Source organism: Panthera tigris, chromosome D4 (assembly GCF_018350195.1).
Source record: "Panthera tigris isolate Pti1 chromosome D4, P.tigris_Pti1_mat1.1, whole genome shotgun sequence".
Taxonomy (NCBI): domain Eukaryota; kingdom Metazoa; phylum Chordata; class Mammalia; order Carnivora; family Felidae; genus Panthera; species Panthera tigris.
The window spans coordinates 40,414,599-40,442,222 of record NC_056672.1 but is presented as its reverse complement, the minus strand read 5'-3'; the positions used below and the strand labels follow the sequence as shown (position 1 = coordinate 40,442,222).

The window sequence follows — 27,624 nt, the reverse complement described above, 5'->3', positions numbered from 1 at the left end:
GCTCAGTCGGTTAAGTACCCAATTCTTGATTTCGGCTCAGGGCATGATCCCACAGTTCATGAAATCATGCCCCGAGTCGGGATCCGAGCTCACAGCACAGAGCCTGCTTGGGATCCTCTCTCTCTCTTTCTCTCTCTCCATCTCTCTACTCTTCCCCCACTCACACTCTCTCTCAAAATAAATAAACAAACGAATTTTTTTTAAGAAGAAAATTGCATCAAAGTATACTTCAATAAATATTGTCTATATTATTTCTCTTGTTATGACATTACTGATGGAGCATAAAGTAATAAAAGTGTCAATTTTTCAGGGATTTTAATGAACTAATATCTAACTTATCTAATATCTAGACAACTAGATACTTAATAACTAGATCTAATTTATCTAATATACTTCCATGAGTAGTATGAGAGAAGATAGGTCAGAGAGTCAGAACTAAATGATTCATAAAGCACATTCCCACTCTAAAATTCTATAATCCAATCAATAATTCATTAAATAACATTAAACACTTCCTATGTGTTGGGGAGCCTAGGTGGCTCAGTCAGTTGAGCGTCCGACTTCAGCTCAGGCCACAATCTCTCGGTTTGTGAGTTCGAGCCCGCGTCGGGCTCTGTGCTGACAGCTCGGAGACTGAAGCCTGCTTCGGATTCTGTGTCTCCCCCTCTCTGTCCCTCGTGCTTTGTCTCTGTCTCTCAATAATAAATAACCATTAAAAATTAAAAAAAAAAAAAAAACACTTCCTATGTGTCAAGTACAGAGAAATATATAAAAACATTATGGAGTCCCTGATCTCAAATAATGAAATGCTATAGAAAGGCATGTGGAATAGGTTTTCTAAAAGAGGTAAAAATGTTATGATAGCTCAAGGAAAAGCATAATTATTTATTGCTGACAGTTGAGAAAGAGATGGTGGATGAGAGACAATGCTAGAAAGGCATCGTGTAGGAAAGCATTGAGCTACTATACCAGGCTAGAGAAAGACGGTCCCATTGTCAGATAAGAAAAGACAAAAGAATTTCAGAAGGGCAGCATCAGAAATTACCACAAGTAGCTGTTATTATGTAGAGTACAGCAAGAGTTACACCTTTTTCCACATATAAAGAATAAAAAAATACTAATTTTATCTTTAAGAAATTGTATTTTATTTTTTTAATATATGAAATTTATTGTCAAATCGGTTTCCATATGACACCCCGTGCTCATCCCAACAGGTGCCCTCCTCAATACCCATCACCCACCCTCCCCACCCTCCCACCCCCCATCAGCCCTCAGTTTGTTCTCAGTTTTTAAGAGTCTCTTATGCTTTGTCTTTAAGAAATTTTAGAAAAGTAAATGTCTTCAAAACACACTTACAAAACAAGAATTGACAAATACCCTTTAATAGTGAAGAATAAAACCACAGAATCTTAATTACATATTCAAGATAACTCACTCTGTTTCAGAATCACTGCATCCCGCCCTGCCCACTGTCTCCCCCACTAATGCCCAAGGAGAATAAAGTTGTTAATATTTGGGCATTTCCAGTCGTGCCAGTCATTCACCAGTTTGCCCTCAGATCCCCTCCCTGTTCTTCTATAGCTCTGCTCTGTATTGTATGAACTACATTTCCCAGGCTCCCTTGACAACTGGCCTCTCACGTTTGGCCAATAGGAAGCACCTGTGATACACTTATAAGGGCAGAAGTAGTGAAGCCAGGGTGGTTCTAGATCTAGCTCAGGATCTACCTCCAGCAGCGTCTCTGTCTCCCCTGTTGCTTCAAATCCTTCTGGATAGTCCCTCTAATCAATCAGTGAAGACCTCTCTGCAGGCAGAAATGGGATACTTTTGCAGTGACCCATGGCATACGGTGGGATCACAACTTGTTAAATTATCACGTGCAGTTTAGAATAAAGTGTCATTTGAGGACAAGCCTTGAAGAAATGAGGTAGCAACTGCACCTAACCATTAGGGCAGCATTGTTTATTTCAAGACCTGTAGAGCGGGAAGGCTAAATGTGACTATGTTAGAAAACTTAGATAAAAACAAAATGATAATCTCAGAGCTTTAGAAGCTCAGCTCAAACAGTCAGAAAGTCAGAGTTTCTATGTTGACTTTAAAAGAATCTCTTATATCTTGTCACCCCCTGGCAGACAAGGTTAAGGACCACACACAAAATCTAATTATGGGGAATGCATAATTACACTACAAGTTGAATGAAGAGTTTCACCAAGTTTCTAATGTTAAGATAGTATGTATCAGTTGGGCATTAAGTAGGAAGGTAGGAGATGGGATGAGGACTTCTGGAATTAGACAAACCTGAAAATTGTAAACTTCCAAATCCCCCTACACATCCCTTACCAGCAAAAGCAGCTTCTCCTCCCTGGGATAATTAGCCTTGCTTATTATTATTAAGCCTCTTGCTTAAAGACTTACTAACGAGTGCGCCTGAAACAGTTGCCTTGCAAGAGGATTTGCGAAGACCCACGTCCACCACTCTTTGTCACCATAGATTGACCCAGATGTTAGTGTGCCAAAGGAGGAGAAATACGCAGCCTGCTCCAGGAAAAATAGCTTATGTAGCAAAACAAATGCAAAATCTTGCTAATCTTGTATTAGTAGGAATGTGCAGAACATACATAGGATTGATTTGGACTTAATAAGCTAGTTCCAACAGTTTACTAGGATGGGTGACTGTTAAGCTGAACTTAACACCAGCCTACAATCACTTAATAAAGTCAAAATGCCAGTACTTTCCTGACATAATATGGAGATTTAAGGAGATGGGTGTGATTTCATCGTGAGCAAACCAAAACCTCCTCTTTCCCCGACTACATCCTCTTCAAGAGTGCAAAGGATATTCTTTTCCTAATTAAATGCTATAAAATACACTGGAGTGGAAAACGTAAGCACCCTTAGAAAACTCTGGCAGCTAATCTCTATGTGCCAGAGATTACAGGAGATGGTGGAGATAATGGTGGAATATATCACAACTGAAATGAACTCCCCAGTTTCGATGGAAATAATGGACTTCCAGAGTGGCAAAGTCCAAGTGGTAGCAATTAACCAGCACAGTACTCAGTAGGTACCAGGATTACAGTAGTAATCATAGCAGTCTGACCCCCAGTATTTGTGGTGGTATCTGATTACGGCGTACATAGGAATTAAAGACATGGGCAGCCATCTAAAGCAGCGCTGTCCAATAGAAACATAAGGCAAGTCTCGTACATAACTTTAAATTTTCTAGTACCAGTATTTTAAAAAGTAAAAATAAATACATGAAATTAATTTTAATCTTTTATTTAACCCAATATATCCAAGGTTACCATTATTTCCCCATGTAATCCTATGAAAAATGATTCGTGACATGCTTTGCATTTTTTGTACCAAGTTTCTGAAATCTAGTGTTTTACATTTACAGCACATCTTAATTCAGACTAGTCACATTTCAAGTGCTCAAAAGACATGTATATATATATATATATTAGTGGTTTTTTTCTTTGCCCCTCCCGTCTGGCATCATACAAAAAAATGTCGGTAGTAATAACTTTTCCATTAAATTCATGAGGCACCCAACATAAAGACCCAGTAGTGACGATATGCACCATTTGTGAGATGGAGGCAATGACCAATAAGCCCATTTTGGTGAGTGTGGGAGCACCTTTGTACAGAGGGTATTTGAGTTGCAGCCTGGAAGGTACTACCGTATGGGAGTTACATACGAGTATAAGGGTGATAACGCTGAAGCATAAGATGTGGACTGCCAACCATTTGCCCGTTTGATCTCAGATCCATTCCCCAACCCCCTTCAGCCGCTCTACTCTATTCTATGATTCCCATGCTCCACCGCCAAATAGCTCTACTTCCAGCAGCATCTCTGGCGGTAGCTGCACTCTTTTGAGGTCCATGTCCCCATCCCTCCCCTCCAACACCCCAACACTGAACAGCCCTTACCATGGCTCTACTTTCCACCAGACAGCCCCAACTTCAGGACTCTGATCACATCACCTCTTCCCACTTGCCCTCTGGCCTAGAGGTGGTGGGGGCTTCCTGCTCTTACTAATCTGAATGGCCTCATCACTCCCTATTTGGATTCCTAGGTCTTCCATCATGTGTACAACCAATTCCCTCTATTAACGTCCCTCTTTTTTCCTGACTGGACCATATTTGGTTTCTTCAGCTACCCACACAGCTAAGAGAAACATATCCTCTGCCCATGAGATTGTTTTCTCGCTTAAGCTTCAATACATGCAACAGCCACAAAATGGTGTCTCCCTCCTTTTTAAAACATGTCTGCGTTCTTTAACACCTTTACGCTCAACCGACTATGTCATCCCCCGTATCTACGTGTATGCCCCCTAGAGCATGCCTCAGCCTCTATAAGAAAGGTTTTTCACAATTTGTATGCCATGGCCCTCTGTGCAATCTGGCAGAGCCTTCTCAGGATAATGTAATTAAATGCATAAAATAAAACACACAACAAGAAGAATCCAAGTATAAAATCAAATATATAAGACAAAAGCAAACTTGTGATGCCATCATGTACTTCTTTAATAGCACACTGAACAACAAGCTCTACTTACAGGTCTAACAACCACTGTCATTTCAAAGTAGTGGCAAGTATAAACAATATTTTGAAATACTTTTATAACTGAATTGTAGGTCTGTGACTTCTAGTGAGGATAAAGTCAAAAGTACTGCTAATACCACTATGGCTTGTTAAAGGAGGGCTAACTGGGTTATGCCTTTCATAACTGAAAGAAATGCTTAATGTGAGTTAGAGGGTAATAAACATCAAATATAATTTTTTATTTTTAGGGGTGCCTGGGTGGTTCAGTCAATTTTAAGCGTCCGACTTCAGCTCAGGTCACGATCTCACGGTTGGTGGGTTCGAGCTCCGCATCAGGCTCTATGCTAACAGCTCAGAGCCTGGAGCCTGCTTCAGATGCTGTGTCTCCCTCTCTCTCTGCCCCTCCCTCACTCATGCTCCATCTCTCTGTCTCAAAATGAGTTATGTAAAAACGAATAAATGTAAAAAAATTTTTAATTTTATTTTTAATAAAACCATCCAAGTACATGGATTCCTTGATTTCGCTGTTTCTAAGGACCTCAGTTTAAGAACCCCTACTCTTAAGGGGCCTGGCTGGATCAGTCAAACAGTATCTTCAGGTCCTGAGGCCTAAAAAGTCTACTGTTTTGTCGGTCCTAAGTTCCCAGGACCTTTTAGCTAAAGAAAGTTTTTTGCTCTTTTTATCCTCTCCCATTCTCATTTCTCTAGATTTTCCTGCTCTATCATCACCGTCTCGGCCAAGGAGACATCTGAATAGCTTCATGCTTGCATATCCTATTTCACACATCTGTATTACTGTGCTCAAATGATTCTAACAACCACAGCAACACTGAAAATCTTGTGGCATTGTCCCATCCAATCATCCACATCAACACAACTTAGTCTCATCTGGAAGCAGTGAGTCTTACAAGCAATCCCTCTCTCCATACCCTCTGCCTACTAGTAAATCTCAACAGAAATCTGGTCTTTCCATACCTATCAAAGAAAACTGAGGCTCATAAAAATTAGATAACTCGTCCAAGAACCCACAACAATAAAATTCCTAGAGATTTTAAAGATATGTATTTTAGTTTATTTTTACTGAGATATAATTGACATATAACATTGTATTAGTTTCTGGTGCACAACATGATTTCATATTTTGTATATATTGCAAAATGATCACCACAATAAGTCTAGTTAACATCTGTCACTGTACATAATTACAAATTTTTTCTTGTTATAAGAACTTTAAGATTCACTGTCTTAGCAATTTTTAAATACACAATATAGTATTAACTATAATCACCATGCTGCATATTACAGCCCCATGACTTGTTTCTTTTATAATTGGAAGTTTGTACCTTTTGACCCCCTTCACTCATTTTGCCCACTCCCTGCACCCCACCTCTGACAATGACCAATTTGTTCTCTGTATCTGAGCTTGTTTATTTGGTTTTTGCTTTTAGATTCCATATATGAGATCATACTGTATTTATCTTTCTTTGTCTGACAATTATTTCATTTAGCATAATGCCCTCAAAATCCATCCATATTGGGGCGCCTGGGTGGCTCAGTCGGTTGAGCGTCCAACTTCAGCTCAGGTCATGATCTCGTAGTCCGTGAGTTCGAGCTCCGCGTCGGGCCCTGGGCTAACAGCTCAGAGCTCGGAGCCTGGAGCCTGCTTCTGTTTCTGTGTCTCCCTCTTTCTCTGCCCCTCCCCGACTCATGCTCTGTCTGTCTCACTCTCAAAAATGAATAAATGTTTAAAAAAAATTTTTTTTTAAATCCATCCATGTTGTCACAAATGGCAAGATTTCATTCTTTTTTATGGCTGAATAACATTCCTCTGTGTGTGTGTGTGTGTATATACACATGCATTTCTGTATCAATTCATCCACTAATGGACATAGACTTTTTTTTAAGATTTTATTTTTAAGTAATATCTACACTCAACATGGGGCTCAAACTCAACAACCCTGAGATCAAGAGTCGCATGCTCTACTGACTGAGCCAGCTGGGTGGCCCAGATTTTAAAGATGTTTTAGGCCGATCACCAACATGATGTGTGTTAGCATTGGAAGTATCTGATAAAGCTAATATATGGCCTTAGTTTTTAGATAATTTCATTCCTCTCTGCCTTGCTTTATAATGGGACATATTTAGAGATTATGTGGCTAAAAAAATTAACTATATGAGTTTAAAATTATCTAAACAAATAACTGAAACAGTAAAATGAATAGTAATATGAAATTGGAGTTGAACCAATTGTAACTGCCTATTGTGAGAGAATTATCTTTCTTCCCTGAAATAATTTCCTATCTCTTTAATGTGAACACATATTTCAAAACATTCTGATCAAATAAAAGAGAATAGTGCAGGGTGCCTTGGTGGCTCAGTCGGTTGAGCATCCGACTTCGGCTCAGGTCATGATCTTGTGGTTCACGAGTTTGATCCCTGCATTGGGCTTTCTGCTGTCAGCACAGAGCCCACTTTGGATCCACTGTCCCCCTCTCTCTCTGCCCCTCACCCGTGCTTGCTCGCTCTCTCTCTCTCCTCTCTAAATAAATAAATAAATAAATAAATAAATAAACTTAAAAAAAAGAGGGAGAGAATAGTATGGTCTAAGTGAGACTTCTGATGACACCTGTGAATAGTTGTGAAAGAGTATAGATGAATGATTATCTATAATGACACAATTATTCTCAAGTAAAATGTACATTTGGTTTTAAAAAATAAATTTTGAAGATTATAAATAACATACATTTAACAAATATCACTTCATATTCAGTATATAATATTACAATGCAAATAAAAGCAATTACTTCAATTACCCTTTAAAATTACCTCAACTGCCACTGAAAGTACAAATAAAACAGTCATATATTCATGGCTTGTTATTTTAATCAGAAGCTACTGTTCCTTAAATAACCTGAAAAAAAGTTTGGTTTTTTTTATTCAACACACAGCCACTGAGGGCCTACTATGTGTCAGTGAGAAATGGAAGATACAGAGACAAAGCATGGCCATTGCTTCCAGCTCTGAAGAAGTTTAGACGAATGAAGAGCAGGTAAGCATGAAATACATGTTTTAGGTCCAAAATATCTATAACGGTAACAAGATGTAGGAGAGCAAAGAAAGGAGTGATTAGTTTCACCTAGGAAGGTTTTAAAAGGTTTCCTGACAGGACAGCATCAGAATCTAACAAAGAAGGAAGGTAAATACACTGTTTATGTGTAAATATCAATAAATTACAGCTACCGTTACAGTGTACACTTTATAAATGTTATTTCCCTTATCACAACAACCCTCTGAGACCAGCATTTCACAGTAGGAAAACAATGATGAGCAGGATAAATAACTCGCAGGTCACATATCTTGTAAATGGAAGGGCCAAGAAATGAGTCCAGGTTTGTGTAACTTGATATTCTTCCCACCACACCAGGCTAAGCTAAGCTTAAAGAACTTGTAAGATTTAAACAGAGAAAAAAAAAAAGATTTAAACAGAGAAAAACAAGAAAACAGAGAAAAATACAACAGACAGAAGAGACATAAACATATAATTTATGAATTATCTTAGTGGGAAAGTACTATCTTTAAAATATATACATATAACATGAAATATCTATTTATACATATACATACATACTAATAAAAGATATAATGATATAATAATACAAAAATAAACTAGGATAATTTATGAATTACACTGTATTTTTTTTAATTTTTTTTTATGTTTATTCGTTTTTGAAAGACAGAGAGAGACAGAGCACAATCAGGGGTGGGCAGAGAGGGGGACACAGAACCCGAAGCAGGCTCCAGGCTCTGAGCTGTCAGCACAGAGCCCGACACGGGGCTCAAACTCACGAACTGCGAGATCATGACCGGAGCCGAAGTCAGATGCTCAACCGACTGAGCCACCCAGGCACCCCTGAATTACACTGTAATTTAAAATTCCATGGGGCACCCGGGTGACTCAGTCAGTTGAGTGTCCGACTCTAGATTTCAGCTCAGGTCATGATCCCAGAATTACGGAATCAAGCCCCACATCAGACTCCATGCTGGGTGTGGAGTCTGCTTAAGATTCATTCTCTCTCTCTCTCTCTCTCTCTCTCTCTCCCCCTCTGCCCCTCCCCAACTCATGCTCACGCTCTCTGTTGCTCTCTCTCCTAAAAAAAAAATTCCATACTCAAATCTACTTAAGACTATTCCACAATTGAGCCATAAAAAACTAAATTAAAATTTCAAAAATGTCTAATTTACAAATCCTTTAGTCACTACAGTCATTCATCAATTAATTTTTTATCAAGTTTAACCCATTAATTAAAATAAATTTAAGACAACATACAAATAAACATAATTCATTAAACTAAGTACTTTAATTCCACTGTATTAAAAAAAACCTGTTTCTTTCTTATAATTCTCTTTAAGCACAAGAATGTCATGGGGATGTTAAACATGGAGTCTGTAACATGAAGTGAAATCAAAAATAATCAAACTCTGCTTTTAACATTATTTGAGAGAACAAAATTCTACCTCTGCATTGTGCTTAGTTGTTATTTCTAATTTTTCTTTCTTAGCCCGATGAAGTTTCTTTCTGAGATCAGCAGTAATATCCAAGTCTGTTTCACTTTTAAACATTTGTTTTACATCAGAGGAGGCATTCTTCAGCCTATAAAATGAGATAGTAAAATATAATTCTAAGTATAATCTCTAGCATTTCTGATATTCTAATAACTTATTTTTCAGAAATCACAAGGAACATGATACAGTTTTTGCCCTAAAGAAACTTACAACCTAATAAAAAGTGTTGATCGCAAAATCTAGGTAGAAATACAAAGGAGTGTACGGCTAGAAAGAAACCACCATTTCAAGATGGTACTTAAAGAATGATCCTATCACAAGCTGTGTAGCTTTGAAAAATATTGAATTCTTTTTATTTTTTTAAATACTATATTTTACTTACCGCAAATGTAATAAATACATATTACAAAATGAAGTGTAAGTAACAATATAGATTCAGGCTTAAAAATAGCAGACCAGGGGTGCTTAAGTGGCTCAGTTATAATTGGTTAAGCATCCAATTCTTGATTTCGGCTCAGGTCATGATCTCACAGTTTATGAGATGAAGCCCCACGTCAGGCTCTGTGCTGACAGCATGGAGCCTGCTTAGGATTCTCTCTGACCTTCCCCCACTTGCGCTTTCTCTCCCTCCCTTTCAAAATAAATAAATAAATTTATTAAAAAAAAAAATAACAGCAGACTAAAGCACTCTCTCCCCAAAATTAAAATTAGAAAGTTAATGAAAATATCAGCAAAGAGAATTAAGAGAGAAAAATCCACAAGGAGAAAGAACACATAAGATGAGAAAACAGTAATAACATATTAGAAGTTAGAAAGCAGTTGGATAAGTGGTCATTGATTTACATAAGAGATTTGAATTTAAAGCCAAAAGTCGGGGGGGGGGGGGCGGCGTCTGGGTGGCTCAGTCGGTTAAGCGTCCGATTTCGGCTCAGGTCATGATCTCTCGGTCCATGAGTTCTAGCCCCGTGTCGGGCTCTGTGCTGACAGCTCAGAGCCTGGAGCCTGCTTCAGATTCTGTGTCTCCCTCTCTCTGACCCTCCCTTGTTCATGCTCTGTCTCTCCCTGTCTCAAAAATAAATAAACGTTAAAAAAAAATTTTTTTTAAATAAAGCCAAAAGTGGAGAAAGCAACCCGATTTACACCTGAGCCCCCAAAAGCTCAATTAATTGACAACAGCTTTGCAAATGGGATAAAAGTAGAGCAGAAAACAAGATAATTGGTTGAAAGTCTGCCAAACAAATGAGATCCTCAGATTCTGTACCCTACAGATGACACAACTGGGTACCAATCTCTTCCCCACTCTGGCAGAACACTAGGTAAGGGTTTATTCCCTGGAGAGGATAAAACAGAAGGTCTCTGGATTAGAGACATCAGATACAAATGGTGTAAAACCTCACACCAAAAATAGGAGACTCAAGTCAAAAATTATGTAATAAGTGAGAGCCCAGGTCTTCTAAAACATCTTGCCTGTCAGAACAATGGCAGCCAAGGAGAGAATGGAAGGATCTTCCCTAGAGAATCTAACGAGCAAGGTGAAAAAGACCTAAAGACACTGATGCTAGGGGTTCTCCAATGAACAGCTTAACTACATCATCCTACAGAGAATGCCACAAACACAAAGTCTTACCCACTGAGCTTCCAATCAGCTTGATAGGCCCTGCCTTCATTTTTTTTAATGTTTGTTTATTTTTGAGAGAGACAGTGCAAGCAGGGGAGGGGTACAAAGAGAAGGGAACAGGGAATCTGAAGTAGACTGTGCACTGACATCAGCGAGCCCAATGCAGGGCTTGAACTCACTAATCGTGAGATGATGACCTAAGCTGAAGTCAGATGCTTAACCAACTGAGCCACCCAGGCACCCCTCTACATTTTTTTTTTATTTTTTATTGTTTTGAGAGAGAGAGAGAGTGAGAGAGAGAGAGAGAGAGAGAGAGAGAGAGAGAGAGTGAGAGCGTGAGTGAGGGAAAGAGGCAGAGAGAGAGAGAGAGTGAGAATCCCAAGCAGGCAGCACGCTCAACGTGGAGCCCGACACAGAGCCCGACACAGAGCCCGACACAGAGCTCAATCCCATGACCCTAGGATCATGACGTGAAATCAAAAGTTGGACACTCAGCCGACTGAGCCACCCAGGCATCACCCTATGTTAAATGTGAACAGACAGCTAAGGATCACCAGAAGTTAGGAAGCAAGAGTTAGAAAGAGACAAAATTGTGGGGGTAGGGGAAGAGTCCTCAAAGACTATGCAGGGGAAAGACAGCTTTAAAAAGAGGAAAAAAACATATCTTCAGACAAAAAGAGAAGGTCTAATATCCATAAAACAAAAACTGAATGTAATAAAGAAGGAAATAATCAGAGAACAAAAAAAAAGAACTCTTGGAAATCAAAACACAAACTAAGAAAAGAAAGGCCAAATAAGTAAATGTGAAAGAAAAATCTCCTGAATGCCTGAAAAAAAATTCCAAGGGAAAATAATTTCCACTTAGAATTTTATGCCCAACAAGTTACTTTTCAAAGACAAGGGAATGAGAAAGTTCTAGTTCATACCTACAAAGCACCAAAACATTTACCTCCTATGAAGTGGCTGATGGAAGATTCCACTAAAATAAGGACCTAAACTGAGAAAGACAGGGGATCCCAAAAGTAGGGTAAGACCAAAAAAAAAAAAAAAAAAGGCAGCAAAGGGACTTCCAGGATGGTAAAGAAAGGAGCACCAGGTAATAATTGGCCAGTAAAGCACAGCACTAAACGCCAATCTGTCCCAGCTGGAGTACTGGACTGGCCACAGCTTCCAGGAGTGATTTCTTGAAGAAGATGCAAACAGAACACAACAGAATACTTCCAGGGTATGGGTGGAACAGGTGAAGGGGATTTAGGAACATACTTATCAGGATGAGCACTAAGAAATGTACAGAATTGCTGAATCACTATATTGTACAAGTGAAACTAACATAACACTGTATGTGAAGTATGCTGGCATTAAAATTAAAAATAAACCAGAATATTTCAACTATCATATAACTTGGTTGGAACATGAGGTTGAAGTCATGATAAATTCATAGAAATTAAGCAAACTAAACAATCAATGAAACAATTATCAAATCCAAGAAAAACAATGTACAAGAGAGAAAAAACTAAATACTCAGAGGCTCAACTAGAAAGTTTCCAAAATTATAATACCATAAACACTGAAAACTAACCAAGATTGCAATATTAATAAAGGGGACAGAAAAAGGAGGCAAGCATGAATGAAAATGAAATTATGATCTTCTGTAGTCAATAGATAATGGCTAAACCTGAAAAATCTAATACCAATATAAAAAAAATTTTAAGATACAGGGGTACTTGGGTGGCTCAGTCAGTTAAGTGTCCAACCTCGCCTCAGGTCATGATGTCACAGTTCATGAGTTTGAGCCCCACATCGGGCTCTCTGCTGTCAGCACAGAGCCCACTTGGGATTCTCATTCCCCTCTCTCTACTCTTCCCCCACTCATCCTCCCCCTTTCTCAAAATAAATAAACTTCAAAAAATTTTTAAGAGATACAGATTTTAAAAATCATCTCGGAGTATGGTGACAGTGCTCGCTTTGGCAGCACATACACCAAAATTGGAATGACACAGAGATTAGCTTGGCCCCTTCCCAGAGTATAGTGACAGATGGTAGCTACAGCTACACTTTTAGTGAGCATAGCATAACATATATACTTGTTGAATCACTATCTTGTACTGAAATCAATGTAACATTGTGTGTCAACTATACTTCAACACAGAAAGTACAGAATTTTAAATAAAATTAAAAATAATTTTTTTAAGGAGTACCTGGGTGGCTCAGTTGACTGAGCGTCCAACTCTTGATTTAAGCTCAGGTCATGATCCCAGAGTCGTGGGATCAAGCCCTGAGTCAGGCTCTGCACTGAGCATGGAGCCTGCGTAAGATTCTCTCTCTTTCTCCCTCTGCCCCTCCCCTACTCTCTCTCTAAAATTAAAAAAAAAAAAAAAAAAAAAAAAAATTCTGAGGGTCACATTAAAAAAATTTTTTTAATAATAATTTTTTTAAATATAAATCATCTTGGAGAGTTGAAAATGATTGTTTCTAGGGATCAAGACAGTGATCAAGCAAATTAGTACTGTCATTTTTCCTAATAGCAGTAAGTCTTGTAGAACATTAGATTCTTTAAATAATGTATATATGTAAAGTTAATTTTTTTCAATAAAACTAAAAAACCAATAGAGAGAACCAATGAAACCAAAATTTGGTACTTTGAAAAGATTAACAAACTTGATAAATCTTTGGCTAGATTGACAAAAAGGAGAAAAGACTCAAATTATAAAAATAAACAATGAAAGAGGGAATGCCAACCTAGAAGGATTATAATAAATACTACGAACAATTGTATGCCAAGTTAGACAATGTAGATCAAATGAACAAATTCCTAGAAAGACTGAAATTATCAAAACTAACCCCAAAACGAACAAAATCTGAATAGACTCATAACAGCTGAAGATACTGAATTTATAATTTTAAAAAATCTAAAAACAAGGCCCAAGTCCAGATGGTTTCCCTAGTAAATTCTACCAAACATTTAAAGAAGAAATAATACCAATCCTAACTTTAGAGGAGGTAGAAACACTTTCCAGCTCATTCTATTAACCCAGCATTACCTAAGATCAAAGTGAGTCAGACATCACAAGAAAGAAAACTACAGACCAATTTCCCTCATGAATAGAGATGCAAAAAATCCTCAACAAAACATTAGCAAACCAAATCCAACAACATCTTTTTTTTTAATATTTTTCTGTTTATTTATTTTTAGAGAGAGACAGAGTGCAAGCGGGGTTGGGGCAAAGAGAGAGGGAGACACAGAATCCGAAGCAGGCTCCAGGCTCTAAGCTGTCAGCACAGGGTCTGACGCGGGGCTCGAACCCACAAACTGTGAGATCATGACCTGAGCTGAAGTTGGATGCTCAAACGAGTGAATCACCCAGGCGCCCCCCAAATCCAACAACATCTTAAAATGACTACACAGCATGACCAAGTGGGATTTATCCCAAAAATAGAAAGTTGATTTAATGTCTGAAAATCAATTGACATGATATACCATTTTACTAAAAGACAAAAATTACACAATCATCTTAATAGATACAGAAAAAGCATTTGACAAAATTAAATACCTATTTGTGATTTAAAAAAAAAAAAAAAAAACTTGGGGTGCCTGGGTGGCTCAGCTGGTTAAGCATCTGACTTTGGCTCAGGTCATGATCTCATGTTTCGTGAGTTGAAGTCCCGCATCAGGCTCTGTGCTGACAGCGCAGAGCCTGGAGCCTGCTTCAGATTCTGTGTCTCCCTCTCTCTCTGCCCCTCCCCCACTCACACTCTGTCTCTCTCTCTCTCTCAAAAATAAATAAATGTTAAAAAAATACATTAAAAAAAAAAAACCTCAACAACCTAGGGATATAAGAAAATTTACTCAATCAGATAAAAAGCATCTATGAAAAACCTACAATTGGCATACTTATTGGTGAAAGACTGAAAGCTTCCCTTAAGACTGGGAGCAAAACAAAGATGTCCACTTCTATTGGAGGTTCTAGGCAGTACAGTCATGCAGAAAGAAAACAAACAAACAGAATGTATATTAGAAGGGAAGAAGTAAAACTGTCTTTTTTTTTTTTTTAAGTAAGCTCTATGCCCCTATGTGGGGCTTGAACTCACAACTCTGAGATCAAGAGTTACATGCTCTATTAATTGAGCCAGCCAGGCACCCCAGAAGTAAAACTATCTTTATTTATTTACTTATTTATTTATTTTTAACGTTTATTTATTTTTGAGACAGAGAGAGACAGAGCATGAACGGGGGAGGGACAGAGAGAGAGGGAGACACAGAATCGGAAGCAGGCTCCAGGCTCTGAGCGCTCAGCACAGAGCCCGACACGGGGCTCGAACTCACGGACCGTGAGATTGTGACCTGAGCTGAAGTCGGACACTTAACCGACTGAGCCACCCAGGCACCCCTGTAAAACTATCTTTAATTGCAAAGGACATGATCCTTTAAGAATATCCTAAGAAATTCATTAAGAAACAAAAACACTGGAATTAAAAAGATTTTAGCAATGTCACAGAATGTAAGATCAATATACAAAAATCAATTACATTTCCATATATTAACAGTGAACAATTCAAAAATTAAATTTAAAAAAATAACTCAATGTATAATAGCATCAAAAAAAAAAAGATTTAGGATTAAATTTAACAAAAGCAGTGTAAGCTTTCTATAGTGAAAATACAAATTATTATTTAAAGAAATTAAAGATTTAAATAAATGAAAGACAATGCACATTCACATTCATGCACTGGAAGAGTCAGTACCATTAAGGTGGCAATCATCTCCAAATTGATCTACAGATTCATCATAGTCCCTCTCATAATCCCAGAAGGCTTTTTTGGTAAAAAATTGACAAGCTCATCTTAAAATTTACATGGAAAAGCAAAGGACTCAGAATAACTAAAACAATCTTTAAAAAGAACAAACGGGAGAGCTTTGACTTCCTAATTTCAAAACTTACTACAAAGCTAGAGTAATCAAACAAATAGCATGGAATTAAATTAAGAAAAGACATGTAGATCAATGTACCATAATTGAGACTAGAAACAAATTTATATTTGGCCCATTAATTTTCAATAAAGGTGTCAAGGCAATTCAATAGGGAAAAAGCAGTCTTATCAACAAATAGTTCTGAAACAACTGGCTATCCACACATGCAAAAAGATTAATTTAGACGCTTACCTCACACCATACATAAAAGATAACTTAAAATGGAGCACAGACCTAAATGTAAAAACTGAAATTATATAACTTTTAGAAGAAAACATAGGAGAAAAATCTTCATGACCTTAAGTTGGGCAAAGATTTCATAAATACACAGATATGAAACCTAAAGCATAGTCCATAAAGGAAAAGACTTGGAGGGGTGCCTAGCTGGCTCATTTAGTAGAGCATGTGACACTATCTCAGGGTTGTGAGTTTAAGCCCCACGTTGGGCATGAAGCATACTTAAAAAAAAAAGAACTGGACTTCAAAAAAATGTAAAACATTTGCACTTCAAAGAGACATTATTAAGAAAATGAAGTCAATGGGGTTGAGTGTTCAATTCTTAATTTTGGCTCAGGTCAGGATCTCACAGTCAGTCGGTCAGTAAGCCAGTCAGTCATGGGATCAAGCCCAGGGGTCAGGCTGCATGCTGGGTGAGGAGTCTGCTTGGGATTTCTTTCTCTCTCTCTACCCCTCCCCTGCCCGCATGTGGACACACGCACTTGGGCTCTCGAAAGAAAGAAAGAAAGAAAGAAAGAAAGAAAGAAAGAAAGAAAGAAAGAAAGAAAGAAAGAAAGAAAATGAAAATGAAGCCAAGGCAACAAATGGGAGAAAACATGTGCAAATTATATATTTGATAAAAGATTTGTATCCAGAATATATAAAAAACTCCTAAAGCTCAGTAACAAAAAGACAACCAATTTAAAAATGAGCAAAAGATCTGAATAGGCTTTTCACCAATGAAGATATATAAATGGCAAAAAAAAAAAAAAGCACATACAAAGATGCTCAACATATTACTCATTAGGAAAATATAAATTAAAATCATAACATGACACTTCACATTCACTGTAATGGCTATAATCAAAAAGTCAATCAAAAAAATTCAATCACTTATATTGTACAACTGAAACTAACATAGCACATCAAGTTAATTAACCACACTGGAATTAAAACAAATTTTTTAAAAAGATCAGAAAATAAGTATTGGCAAGAATGTGGAGAAACTAAAACCCTCATATATTGCTGGTAGAAATGTAAAATGGTTCAGCCATTTTAGAATACAATCTAGCAGTTTCTTTTATGTTTTTTTTACATTTATTGATTTTTGAGAGAGAGAGACAGAGCTTGAGCAGGGGAGGGGCAGAGAGAGAGAGAGGGAGACACAGAACTCAAAGCAGGCTCCAAGCTCCACACTGTCTGCACAGAGCCTGCCGCAGGGCTCGAACTCACAAACTGCAAGATCATGACCTGAGCCAAAGTTGGACGCTTAACTGACTGAGCCACCCAGGCACCCCTAGCAGTTTCTTAAAAAAATTAACATAGGGATGCCTGGGTGGCTCAATCGGTTAAAGGTCTGCCGGACTCTTGGTTTCGGCTCAGGTCATGATCTCACAGTCTTGTGAATTCGAGCCCCACATCGGGCTCTGTGCTGGCAGCGACGAGCTTGCTTAGGATTCTCTCTCTCCCTCCCTCTCTGCCCTTTCCTCTACTCTTACTCTCTCAAGTAAACAAACTTAAAAAAAAAAATTTAACATAAACTTACTGTACAATGAAGTGATGCTGGTCCTAAGAATCTACACAAGAGAAATCACCTCCACCCAAAGACTTGTACACAAATGTTCATAACAGTATTTTTCATAATAACCAAAAAGTGGAAACAACCTGCATGTCCGTCAGCTGGTGAGTGGGTAACCAAAATGTGCTATATCCATACAACAGAATAGTATTCAGCAATAAAAAAGAAACGAAATACTGATTCCTGTTAACAATAAGATAAACCTGAAGAACATGCCTAGCGAAAGAAGCCAGACACAAAAGACCACATATTGTGATTCCATTTATATGAATTGTTCAGAAAAAGAAAATCTATAGAAATAAAAAGTAAATTAGTGGTATATAGCAAAGTTTAACTTCATTTAGCCAGATTCTAGAACTCTAAAGAATGATTTAGTCATTAAAAATCATGGCAGATAAATATCTATGTGGTAAAATGTTCCCTCCAAAAGTGAAAAGGCTTTCAGCAAAATAAAAAGTTTATATTTTATTCCCTACCTTTCTCCGGAAAGGACTTAAGGTAGCTTCTAAAGATAGGTGGAAAATGTTTCTATAGCAAATCCTATTTATAGTTGAAGTACATGTTAGTCATGGTCTTTGCCCCACCCACACATCCTGGCTGAAAAGGAGTCTAGATCAGTTCTTCTCAAACTAAACATGCGCCAGCACTATTCTCCTCAACCCCATACATGATGCTCTTGTAAAATGTAAAATATGTTTTAATTTTTTAGAGAGAGTAAGAGAGGGAGCATGAGCAGGGGAGAGGGGCAGAGGGAGAGAGAGAGTGAGGATCTGAAGCAGGTTCCACACTCAGCATGGAGCGCAATGCAGGGCTCAATCCCGCGACCCCGGGATCATGACCTGAGCTGAAATCAGGAGTCAGAGTCTCAACGGACTGAGCCACCAAGGTGCTCCTAAAATATATATAAAATGAGTAACTAAATGTGCAATTTTAAAAACAGATAAAATACAACCCCAAGTGTTTTATTACCAGATTCCACGAACAGAAAATTACTCTGTTACGTGATTATAAAAGTTTCTAAACACTTTCAATTTCTGTACTTGTTCCTTTGTAAACCACCCTTTGGGTTGCACTCCCCAAAGTGACTCAGTTTTACACGACAGACTTAGAGTTTTATATTTTTCACATTAGAGGTGAATCAACCAAAAGTAGGCACCTCCCCCAAAGGCTGATATCCGGGGTGCAAAAGAGACAAGCAACAGCAATTCTTGGAATACAAACTGCAAGTAAAAACAGTTGGGATGGGAGCTAAAACCAAAGGAATGCCTGACCAGAAGTCGTGAACTACCACCGGGGCAAGAAGGAAGAACCAGAGCCACCGAGACTAGGGCTGACCAAAGGAGGGACCACAGAGAAATGTGAAGCCGCAGAAATATGAGGACAAAAGATTTAGAGAAGTAGAAACGAATAAGCAATTCTCTAAGGACAGGAGAAAGCACACACACTCTGACTCTCATGGATGAGTTAACCAAGGAAAACAGACTGTTCTGGTGCCTGTGAAGCATCCTGCCTGCTCCTCCAGGCACACAAAGCCTCGCCCCCCCCTTAGCACACTTCGAGAATCCTTACAGTCAGCAGCCCCAACCACTTCTCCCTGCTGCTTACGACCCAAAAGCTCTCCTCAACAAAAGGAAGAGACTGGAGGCTTACCTTTGGGTATCAACAGGGGCATCACTCAAAGTGTTTAAACTCATGGTAAGTCTTCCAACTTTCACAATAGCCCACTGTTTCTCAATGATATACTTCGTTATTGATGATTAAAACCTTCTGAGATGTCTGTGGCTTACAGGTTAGATGGGCTGAAGTCTGTTAACATAGTAAACAATATAACAGTGGTTATATATGTGAGTCTTGAGACTACGGGTGATTTTCGTGTTTTTCTTCAACTTACTCGTATTTTTTAAATTATTGCATAACACACATTTAAATACTCATATTTTTAAAAGCTATTACATTTAAGATAGATTAGAAGCAAAAATGGCAAAATGTTAAAAAAATATTCCTTCTTGTAACAAGTTTCTATTATATTATTCTAATTTCTCTAATAAAAGGAAAAATTATCTCAGTAAAATAGTGACCAATGGGACGCCTGGGTGGCTCAGTCAGTTAAGCACCCAACTTCAGCTCAGGTCATGATCTCACAGTTCATGAGTTTGAGCCCCGAGTAGGGCTCTGTGCTAACAGCTCAGAGCCTGCAGCCTGCTGTGGATTCTGTGTCTTCCTCTCTCTACCCCTACCCCTCTGTCTCTCTGTCTCTCTCTCTCTCTCTCTCTCTCTCTCTCCCCCTCAAAAATAAACATTAAAAAAAAATTTTTTTAAATAGTGACCAATTACTCTTGAACTAGAAAAGGAATGTAGAACCTATTTCTAGGGAACAGAATTCAGTTTGAAAGAAAGTGAAGTCCAGGGACATTTTTAAGTCCCTAAAGCCTTTTTCATAAATGAGATTTTTTTAAGCTTATTTATTTACTTTGAGAGAGAGCATGCACACAAGTTGGGGGGCAGAGGGAGAAAGAGAGAATTCCAGACAGGCTCCACACTGTCAATGCAGAGCCTGATTCGGGGCTCGAACTCAGGAGTCATGAGATCATGAACTGAACTGAAGTCAGATGCTTAACCAACTGAGCCTCCCAGGCGCTGGGCATAAGTGAGATACTTTTAATGCAATGCTACAATCAAAGAGACCAAAGTACTCCCAACAAATGATCTCATGGTAATTTTTAAAGTCCTTCTCTTAAGGGACGAAGGAAGAATAAAGAGAGTAGTTGTCACTTACACTGACCTCTCTGGAACCCCCTTCTATGGGAGATAATCCAAATTATACAAAGCCCACTATTTAAAGTTGCTTTACTATATTTATAAAGGAATCTCTGGAGAAATATTTTAAACAGAGATAACAATAATTAAGCCCAAACAGATACAAATAATCAAGATCCCAGAAGTGTCCCTTGGTATCCCTAGAAGAAGTGCAACATCCCAGAAAGACCATAGCTTTGGACTTGGAGAGATGTGACTTAGGATGCCTTTAAGTATCTTTATGAGTGTTGCCGTGGGCAAGTGGCTTACCGTGTGAGCCTGTTTCCTCAACCTTAAGGAGGGAATAATTACATCAATCTCATATATGTGAGATAGAAATAATACATCCAGCATATATACAGTTCTCAGTCACTGTACCTTTCTGTTACTGAGCACAAACCCTACTCTCTATTACCCTCTTTTACTGAACACAAACTTTGAGAATGGGACAAACTTCAGGCAAGCTTTTCTGACTTCATGGAATGCCATTTTGTGTTGTTTTTGTGCGTTAAAAGTTATGGTGGCTTGTTTCTGAGATTTCCTGGCCCTGTTTCCTCCTGCAGTTTGGTCTAGGCCATTGCTTTGCTTTGCCAATCAAGATGGAGACAGAACCTCAATGCTGAGAACCTAGTAATGATTCCTACAGACAAACACCTAGGGATATTTAAAAACAATCAGTGATTTAGCTGATACTGCAATAGTGTGACCCAAGACAAAGATGGAATTTTTACCAACATGGAGGGAAGAATTCTATTTCCCCATGGACCCTAAAGACTAAGTTTGGAAAGAGTGGCAGACAAACAAATACCACTGTCAGTTTATTGATCACCTAATACAGTGCCAAACCCTGTACCTGTGCTTCATACGCAGAACCCTGGCCCCTATGACACTGCAATGCAAAGATTATCTTACCTGAGGTTTATATCCTCACTTCAACTGAGGAAACTCATCTGATTCAAAAAGGCTAAACGACTTGCGTAAGCCAGTCACCAACTAAATGGTGGATACTAAGGACTCAATCAAGCTCTTCTGATACTGAGTCCCCAAATCTTTTCACCTTACCACCGTGCCCCCAAAGGTCAGACTTCAGAGAAACTGTCCTCACAATACACAATGGAAGTTAAAGAGTTAAAACCTAAAAAGAACAAACTCTTCTATACTTAACAGTAATGTCCAAGGCTAAAAATCAGATATATAAAATGTTTCTATTTTTGTGAAAAAGATGAAACACATACACACACACACACACACACACACACACACACACACACACGTATACATATGTGTCACAAAATGCACAAACAGAACCCCTAACTCACAGGAAAAGGATAGGGCTTTAATAATGTCCGTTGTGTTGTGTTTTGATTTTATCTTGGGCAGAGAAGTATGGGAAGAGGTAGTTTACCAAATTTAATAAAGTTGTTCCAAGAAAGCTAAATTAAAAGGAATTAAGTAGGGGTACCTGGCTGGCTCGGTTGGTAGAACATGCGACTCTTGAACCCATTGAGTTCAAGCCCAATGTTGGGTGTAGAGTTACTCACAAATAAAGTCTTCAAAAAAAATTAAGTAATGATATGTGTCACAACATGGGTAAACCTTGAAAACAGTATGCTAAGTGAAAGAAACCAGACACAAAAGGCCACATATTGTGATTCCATGCATATAAAATGTATGGAATGGGCAAATACATAGAAACAAAAAGTAGATTTGTAGTTGCCAGAGGACAGGGAGAAGGGGAACTGGGTCTGAGTGTTAATAGGTATGAGGTTTCTTTTGGGGAGTGTTCTGGGTTTCTTTTTGGGACTGATGGAAGTGTTCTGGAATTAGATAGTGGTGATTGTTGTAGAACGTGGTGAATATGCTAAAAACCAATGAATTGTACACTTTAAAACAGTGAATTTTGAGATGTAAGTTATACCCCAATTTTTTAAATTCATCATCAAAAGAAAAAAAGCCTATCTAAAGTCTCCTTTAGGGGCGTCTGGATAGCTCAGTCGGTTAAGCATCCGACTTTGGCTCAGGTCATGGTCTCACGGTTTGTGGTTTGAGCCCCACATCGGGCTCTGTATTGAAAGCTCAGAGCCTGGAGCCTGCTTAGGATTCTGTGTCTCCCTCTCTCTGCCCCTCCCCCACCTCAAAAATAAAAATAAACTTTAAAAGTAATAACGATAATTAGGGGTGCCTGGGTGGCTCAGTTGGTTGAGTGTCTGACTCTTGATTTTGGCTCAGGTCCTGATCTCATGGTTCGTGGGATCAAGCCCTACATTGGGCTTTGTGCTGATAGTGTGGGACCTGTTTGGGATTCTCTCTCTCTCCCTCTCTCTCTGCCTCTCCCCTGCACACGTGCATGCTCTCTCCTCAAAGTAAATAAACTTTTTTTAAAAAAAGGAAAAGAAGATAACGAATGATGAGGCAAGTAGCTAGGTACAGTAATGAAAATGTCAATGAAATAAGGAGTTAGGTCAAAGAATTACAGGTTCCTCACATAATGCGTTCCAAGCTTTACTTGAAACTTCCTGTGAGATGCCACAAATTAAAATAAACACTTTAGCTAATCTGTACGAGTAATTACAAATTTCTTATGACATGCAATCAACATCAGCCTTCCTCCAATATGTATCTAACTCTGTAAATAATGCTTTCCTTTTGAAAACACTCAATACGCCATTATCTATAAACAAATTATGATACCTCAAAGCCACTCCTACTATCATCACAACTGTAACAAAGATCCCCTCTCCAGACAGAGTGCTAAAAACTTTCTAGAGATTATCTGATTTCTGTCTATACCAATCCCGAGGGGGAGATATTGTTAACGTCCCCCCTTTCTATCTAAGGAAACTAGGGCTTAAAAATATTCAATCACTTGTCCAAAGTCAAGTCTCTAGTACGCGACAGAGTCTGGATCCAAGCCCATATTGGCTGACTCCATAGGTCTGCTGTGTGCCTTGCCACTGGCCTTCAAGACATGGTTCATGCCCAGCCAGAGAACATGTGAGGCGTTGCTTGTCAGGGAAGCACTTCTACTCACTACTGCAGATTTTTCAAACACATCTCATTCTTCCCTGCACCCCTACCCCATCCAAACTAACTACAAGTCAGGGGCTTCCTAATGAAGGAGGACTCAGATCTCCAGTGGATTTTCAATCCAAATGCACTACCACAGGCTTGGGCCCAAACCAGGCTATCCTGTAGCAGTGATCGATAAAGGCAAAGTTTAATTCAGCTTTTTATGTTAATGTATTAGCAGATTAATCTTCTGTTGGTAGTGGAGTTGGACTATTCTCACCATTCCTACTAAAATAGATGAGGGATATTATGTATATCCTTCTTCAATAACAAGTTATTTAGAAATAGGTAATGGGGCAATTGAGACCAAGGGATCAATGATCTAGACATCCTAAGAGTAAATACCAGCCAGAAACACAATTCTACTTTAGATTTCAGAGCCACTGCTGGTACAAAGTTTTCCTACCTCACAGTCGAGTCCTTCAGTGGATCATCCAGAATGTATTCATCTCTTAGTGTGTCTGTACAGATCCAGGGGGAAAAGGGAGGAGGGGGGAATGAAAAGATAAAAGCCACTATTATTGAGCACTTACTATGGGCCAGTTACTGCACGAACCATACCCTGATGTCACTGAATCCTCCCGACAGTCTATGAGATGATTATGCCCATTTCACAGATAAGGAGCACTAAGGCTTGGAGAGGCTGAGTAACTTGCATAAAGATATTCAATGGGAGGGTTAGAATTCAAATTCACCTCTGGCTGACTCCTAAGCCCACCCTTTTTCATAACACAATGCTGACTTTAATAATAACATCTGTGTTGGGGAATTCTATCTGCAGATTTCTATATTTCACCTTTAAAAGGATGTCTGGTTCTTTCATCAAAACAAACCATGACAAGGGGGCTGAGACAATCAAAGAATTTTAGAATTAAATAGGACTTTAAAGACCAAGTCTATCCTCCTAATCTCACAGATAAGGAATCTAATGTCTAGTATGCTTAGGTGATTGGCCTTAGGTTACTAGGCTAATAAAACTCTATACCAGGACTAATACACAAAGCTCCAGATTAAAACTACTCCCTTCTTTCCTCTTAGCAGGTTGCACTGCCTTTGTTTCTTCTTCATTTCATGAGAAACCACTGTAATTTCTGCTCTACCATCGTTTTGTTGTTGTTAGGCACTAACTCTTCAATAAAACAGGTGACAAAATGGAAGGTGACAAATGGGAGGATCTTCTCTCCAAAATTATGTGAACTATACAAAACATCGATGTGTTTTGTATTCGAAAGAGGTGAGCACCAACTGAAATTGGTGAGTAAACTTACGCAGAATCATGAGAGATCTACTTAAAATGAAAAAATATTTATTTGCCTAGGATAATTATCACGATGAAATAAAGAACAGTCAAAAGGAGGCTCTACTTCTGTAGAAAATGTACAGCCCTGGAAAAACAGCCAAATTTTCTACATCTGTTAAGAGTCCTGAAAGTAAGCAGTGGAAGCTACAGATAACAGCCTAACACAATTCATTCTTTATTTATCAAACATTTATACAGTGTCTAATGTGTGGCTGGCATTTTTTTTTTTTTTTTTTAAGGATGAAAAAGACGTGGTCCTTGTCCTCCAAGATCTTACTGATTATCGGAGGGGAATAGCTCGGTAGTCAGGAGTTGTAAACCTTAGAAGCAAGGGCATGCCCTCTGGGTCCCTATTCAGTCCTCTGGGTGCCTCTGCAGCGGTCTCAGATTAAGATGCTCCAAGGGGATCTTTCCCCCAAATATGCGGAGAGGCCGAGCCCAGGGAGCTGGAGGCGTGTCCCCACAAACGACAGCAACAGTCCCAGGACAACCACAAACTAACTCGGGGTTCCCCATAACTCTCACTGCAGCCACCCATACCGTTCCTCTCAACACCTCCCCGACCAAGTCGTTCGCCTCGAAGCCCCCACACCCCGTGGTTACCTCAGGGGGCTCCCGTGGTCCAGACAAGACACCCAAGACCCCAGGGGCAGCTCCAAATCTCAATGGTAGAAAGAGGTCTAGGCCGATCGCGGGGGTCAGAGCAAAAACTGTTGGAACCCGACGGACTCTAGGACCCGGGAGGGGGAACGAATAGAGAAGGGGCACAGGAGTGGACAAGCCCTAGGGAGACAGTGTTTACAACGGCCACTTCCGGAGACTGGGCTTCCCTCGCAGACCTTCGCAGACTTTCGCAGGCCTCCCGGCCCCGCCCCAGCCGACCTCTCTCCTCCCGCCTCCCGCGACCCGAAGCTCCGGGATACGCACTCGGAGAAAGCCGAGCTCGGGTTGGAAGAGCTAAGCCCGCGAAGCTGCGCGGCCGCGCTGGAAGGCGAGCAGGCGCATGCGCCGTTGCTGAGAAGCGGCGCGCCCGTGCCCGCGCGCATTCCCGCGCCGCGCCCGTCCCTCCCGCCACGAGAACAGCCTGGCCCACGCTCCAATGTGCTGTTCTCAGCGTGAGGTCCCCAGGACCTCAGAATCCCAGTCTCAGAATCCCAGAGCCGACAGACAGTGCATTTTTCTAAGCCTTAAACCCTTTCCGCGTTTACTAAAAAAAAAAAAAAAAAAAAAAAAAAAAAATCTTAGGCTGGATCCCCGATTGTGCATTAAACTGCGGATCCTAAGGCCAGTGGAGCCCTTCGGGGTCTGTGGATTGGTGCCAAAGCCTGGCGGAAATTCTCGGGACTCCGCTTCTGCGCAAGTGGCTGGTTTCCCGCTGTTTAGCCTGCTCTCTGCCTGCCAGACGCTTCTTGTTCCCTCCCCCCATCCCCATTGTAGCCCAGCTTGGGGTGGTAAACAGGGCCGGGAAAATACGGGTCAGCGCGCTGATACTGTTGCAGCGCCTTTCATTATAAATATTACGTAACGAGGTACCTTGCAAAAAAAGTCCTCAGAGCCTTAACGTGCTCCCATCTCTTTCCAGTCTTCCTCCAAGCCCCCTAGTGCACGCGCACACACACGCGCCTTCCTCCAGTTGATAATTTATACTTTGGTTTCTTCCGGTCGCTGCTTCACAATCTGCTGCCGCCCCAGGAAGATTGGAAAACCAAACCCTCTTTTGTTCCTTGGCATTTGAAAGCCTGTTCCCCAAAGAACAATGCAATTTGGCGGGGATTTTGATTGAGGATTTTGTCTTCACCACCTCCACCTCCTCCGCACAAAAAGGCGTTTGACACAAAATGAACCTTTAATGCTAAAATTGTGCCATGTTAATTGTAATCAACCTGAAACCAGGTGTAGGGGCCGGCTTTTCCGTGTCTCCTTGGGGAAAGCCAACGGTCATAAATGCAAATATAAATTGAGATTAAAACATCCTTGATTCCTGTAACACTGAAACTTCAATTGGTTTGAGTTTTCACTTAGATTAAAAAAGGAAGCCCGTCCCCCTTCCTATTAATTTTGCCAGAAAGAGGATAATTACTTCAAAGAGTTTATGGAAAGGAAAAACGAGCCCGCTCTAACATTTAGAAATGCAGTGGAAAATTACAACAGACTAATGAGATTAGGGCTTGTTTGGCTTCACAAGTTTCAAATATTTATAAGACTTATTTATGTTTTTTAAAAAATCACAAAATTGGGGCTCCTGTGTGGCTCAGTGGGTCAAGGGGCGACTTCAGCTCAGGTCTTGATCTCCCAATTCTTGGGGTGGAACCCCACCTCCAGCTCTGTGCTGACAGCTCAGAGCCTGGATCCTGCTTTGGATTCTGTGTCTCCCTCTCTCTGCCCCTCTGCCACTCACACTGTGTCTCTCTCAAAAATACAAAAAAATAAAACATTAAAAAAAGTTTTTTTAATCACAAAATTGAATATTGTATGGCAAGGATAAATGGCAAAGGTATTATTGCACTTTTTCAAGCCAAGAATGAAGCCTTGCAATCTTTATTTGTTCATTCAGTATTTATTGAATACAGACTATATACCTACCTTGGAGCTAGGTGATAGAAATACAGGATATTTAACATAAGTACAAGGGGAATCAGAACAGGCAAATGTTAATAAACAACCACGAGCACCCCCAAAGGCTTTAAAGAGTACAGTTAGCTTACTCTGGGAAGATGGTTATAGATTCATCAAGCTGACAAGGAACTGGAAGACATGGAAGCTACACAGGCCAGCACAGGAAACAGCAGGAGTATTTGTTTGGAAAACTGGAAGAAGTTCTGTGCGAAGTCTTCAGAGCGGGAGAAGACGGCGGAGTAAGCTAACAGGCTGGAGAAGTAAGCCAACCCCAGATCACAAGGACCTTCTAGGTCATACACTAGTCCCCCTTATCCATGGTTTCTCTTTCCAGGACTTCCATTACCTG

The 27,624-nt window shown here is 39.6% G+C and overlaps 1 protein-coding gene across 8 annotated transcripts in view; it reads right to left on the bottom strand.

Moving 5' to 3' along the window:
- CCDC171 (coiled-coil domain containing 171) overlaps nt 1-26,211 on the bottom strand; it is a 301,409-nt gene extending 275,198 nt beyond the window's left edge. For 4 of the 8 annotated variants that reach the window (XM_042964351.1, XM_042964356.1, XM_042964355.1 and 1 more), the window contains exons 1-4: nt 25,587-25,671; nt 23,766-23,820; nt 19,145-19,300; nt 9,065-9,200 (exon numbers count right to left, since the gene is read on the bottom strand). In XM_042964351.1, coding sequence (XP_042820285.1) covers nt 9,065-9,200; nt 19,145-19,188 — 180 coding nt within the window. In that variant the 5' untranslated portion in view covers nt 19,189-19,300; nt 23,766-23,820; nt 25,587-25,671. Of the gene's footprint in view, nt 1-9,064; nt 9,201-19,144; nt 19,301-23,765; nt 23,821-25,262; nt 25,560-25,586; nt 25,672-26,192 lie in introns of those variants that run through there. The other 4 variants (XM_042964352.1, XM_007098534.3, XM_042964354.1 and 1 more) reach the window with 4 other exon arrangements.
- Between the last annotated feature and the right edge of the window lie 1,413 nt (nt 26,212-27,624).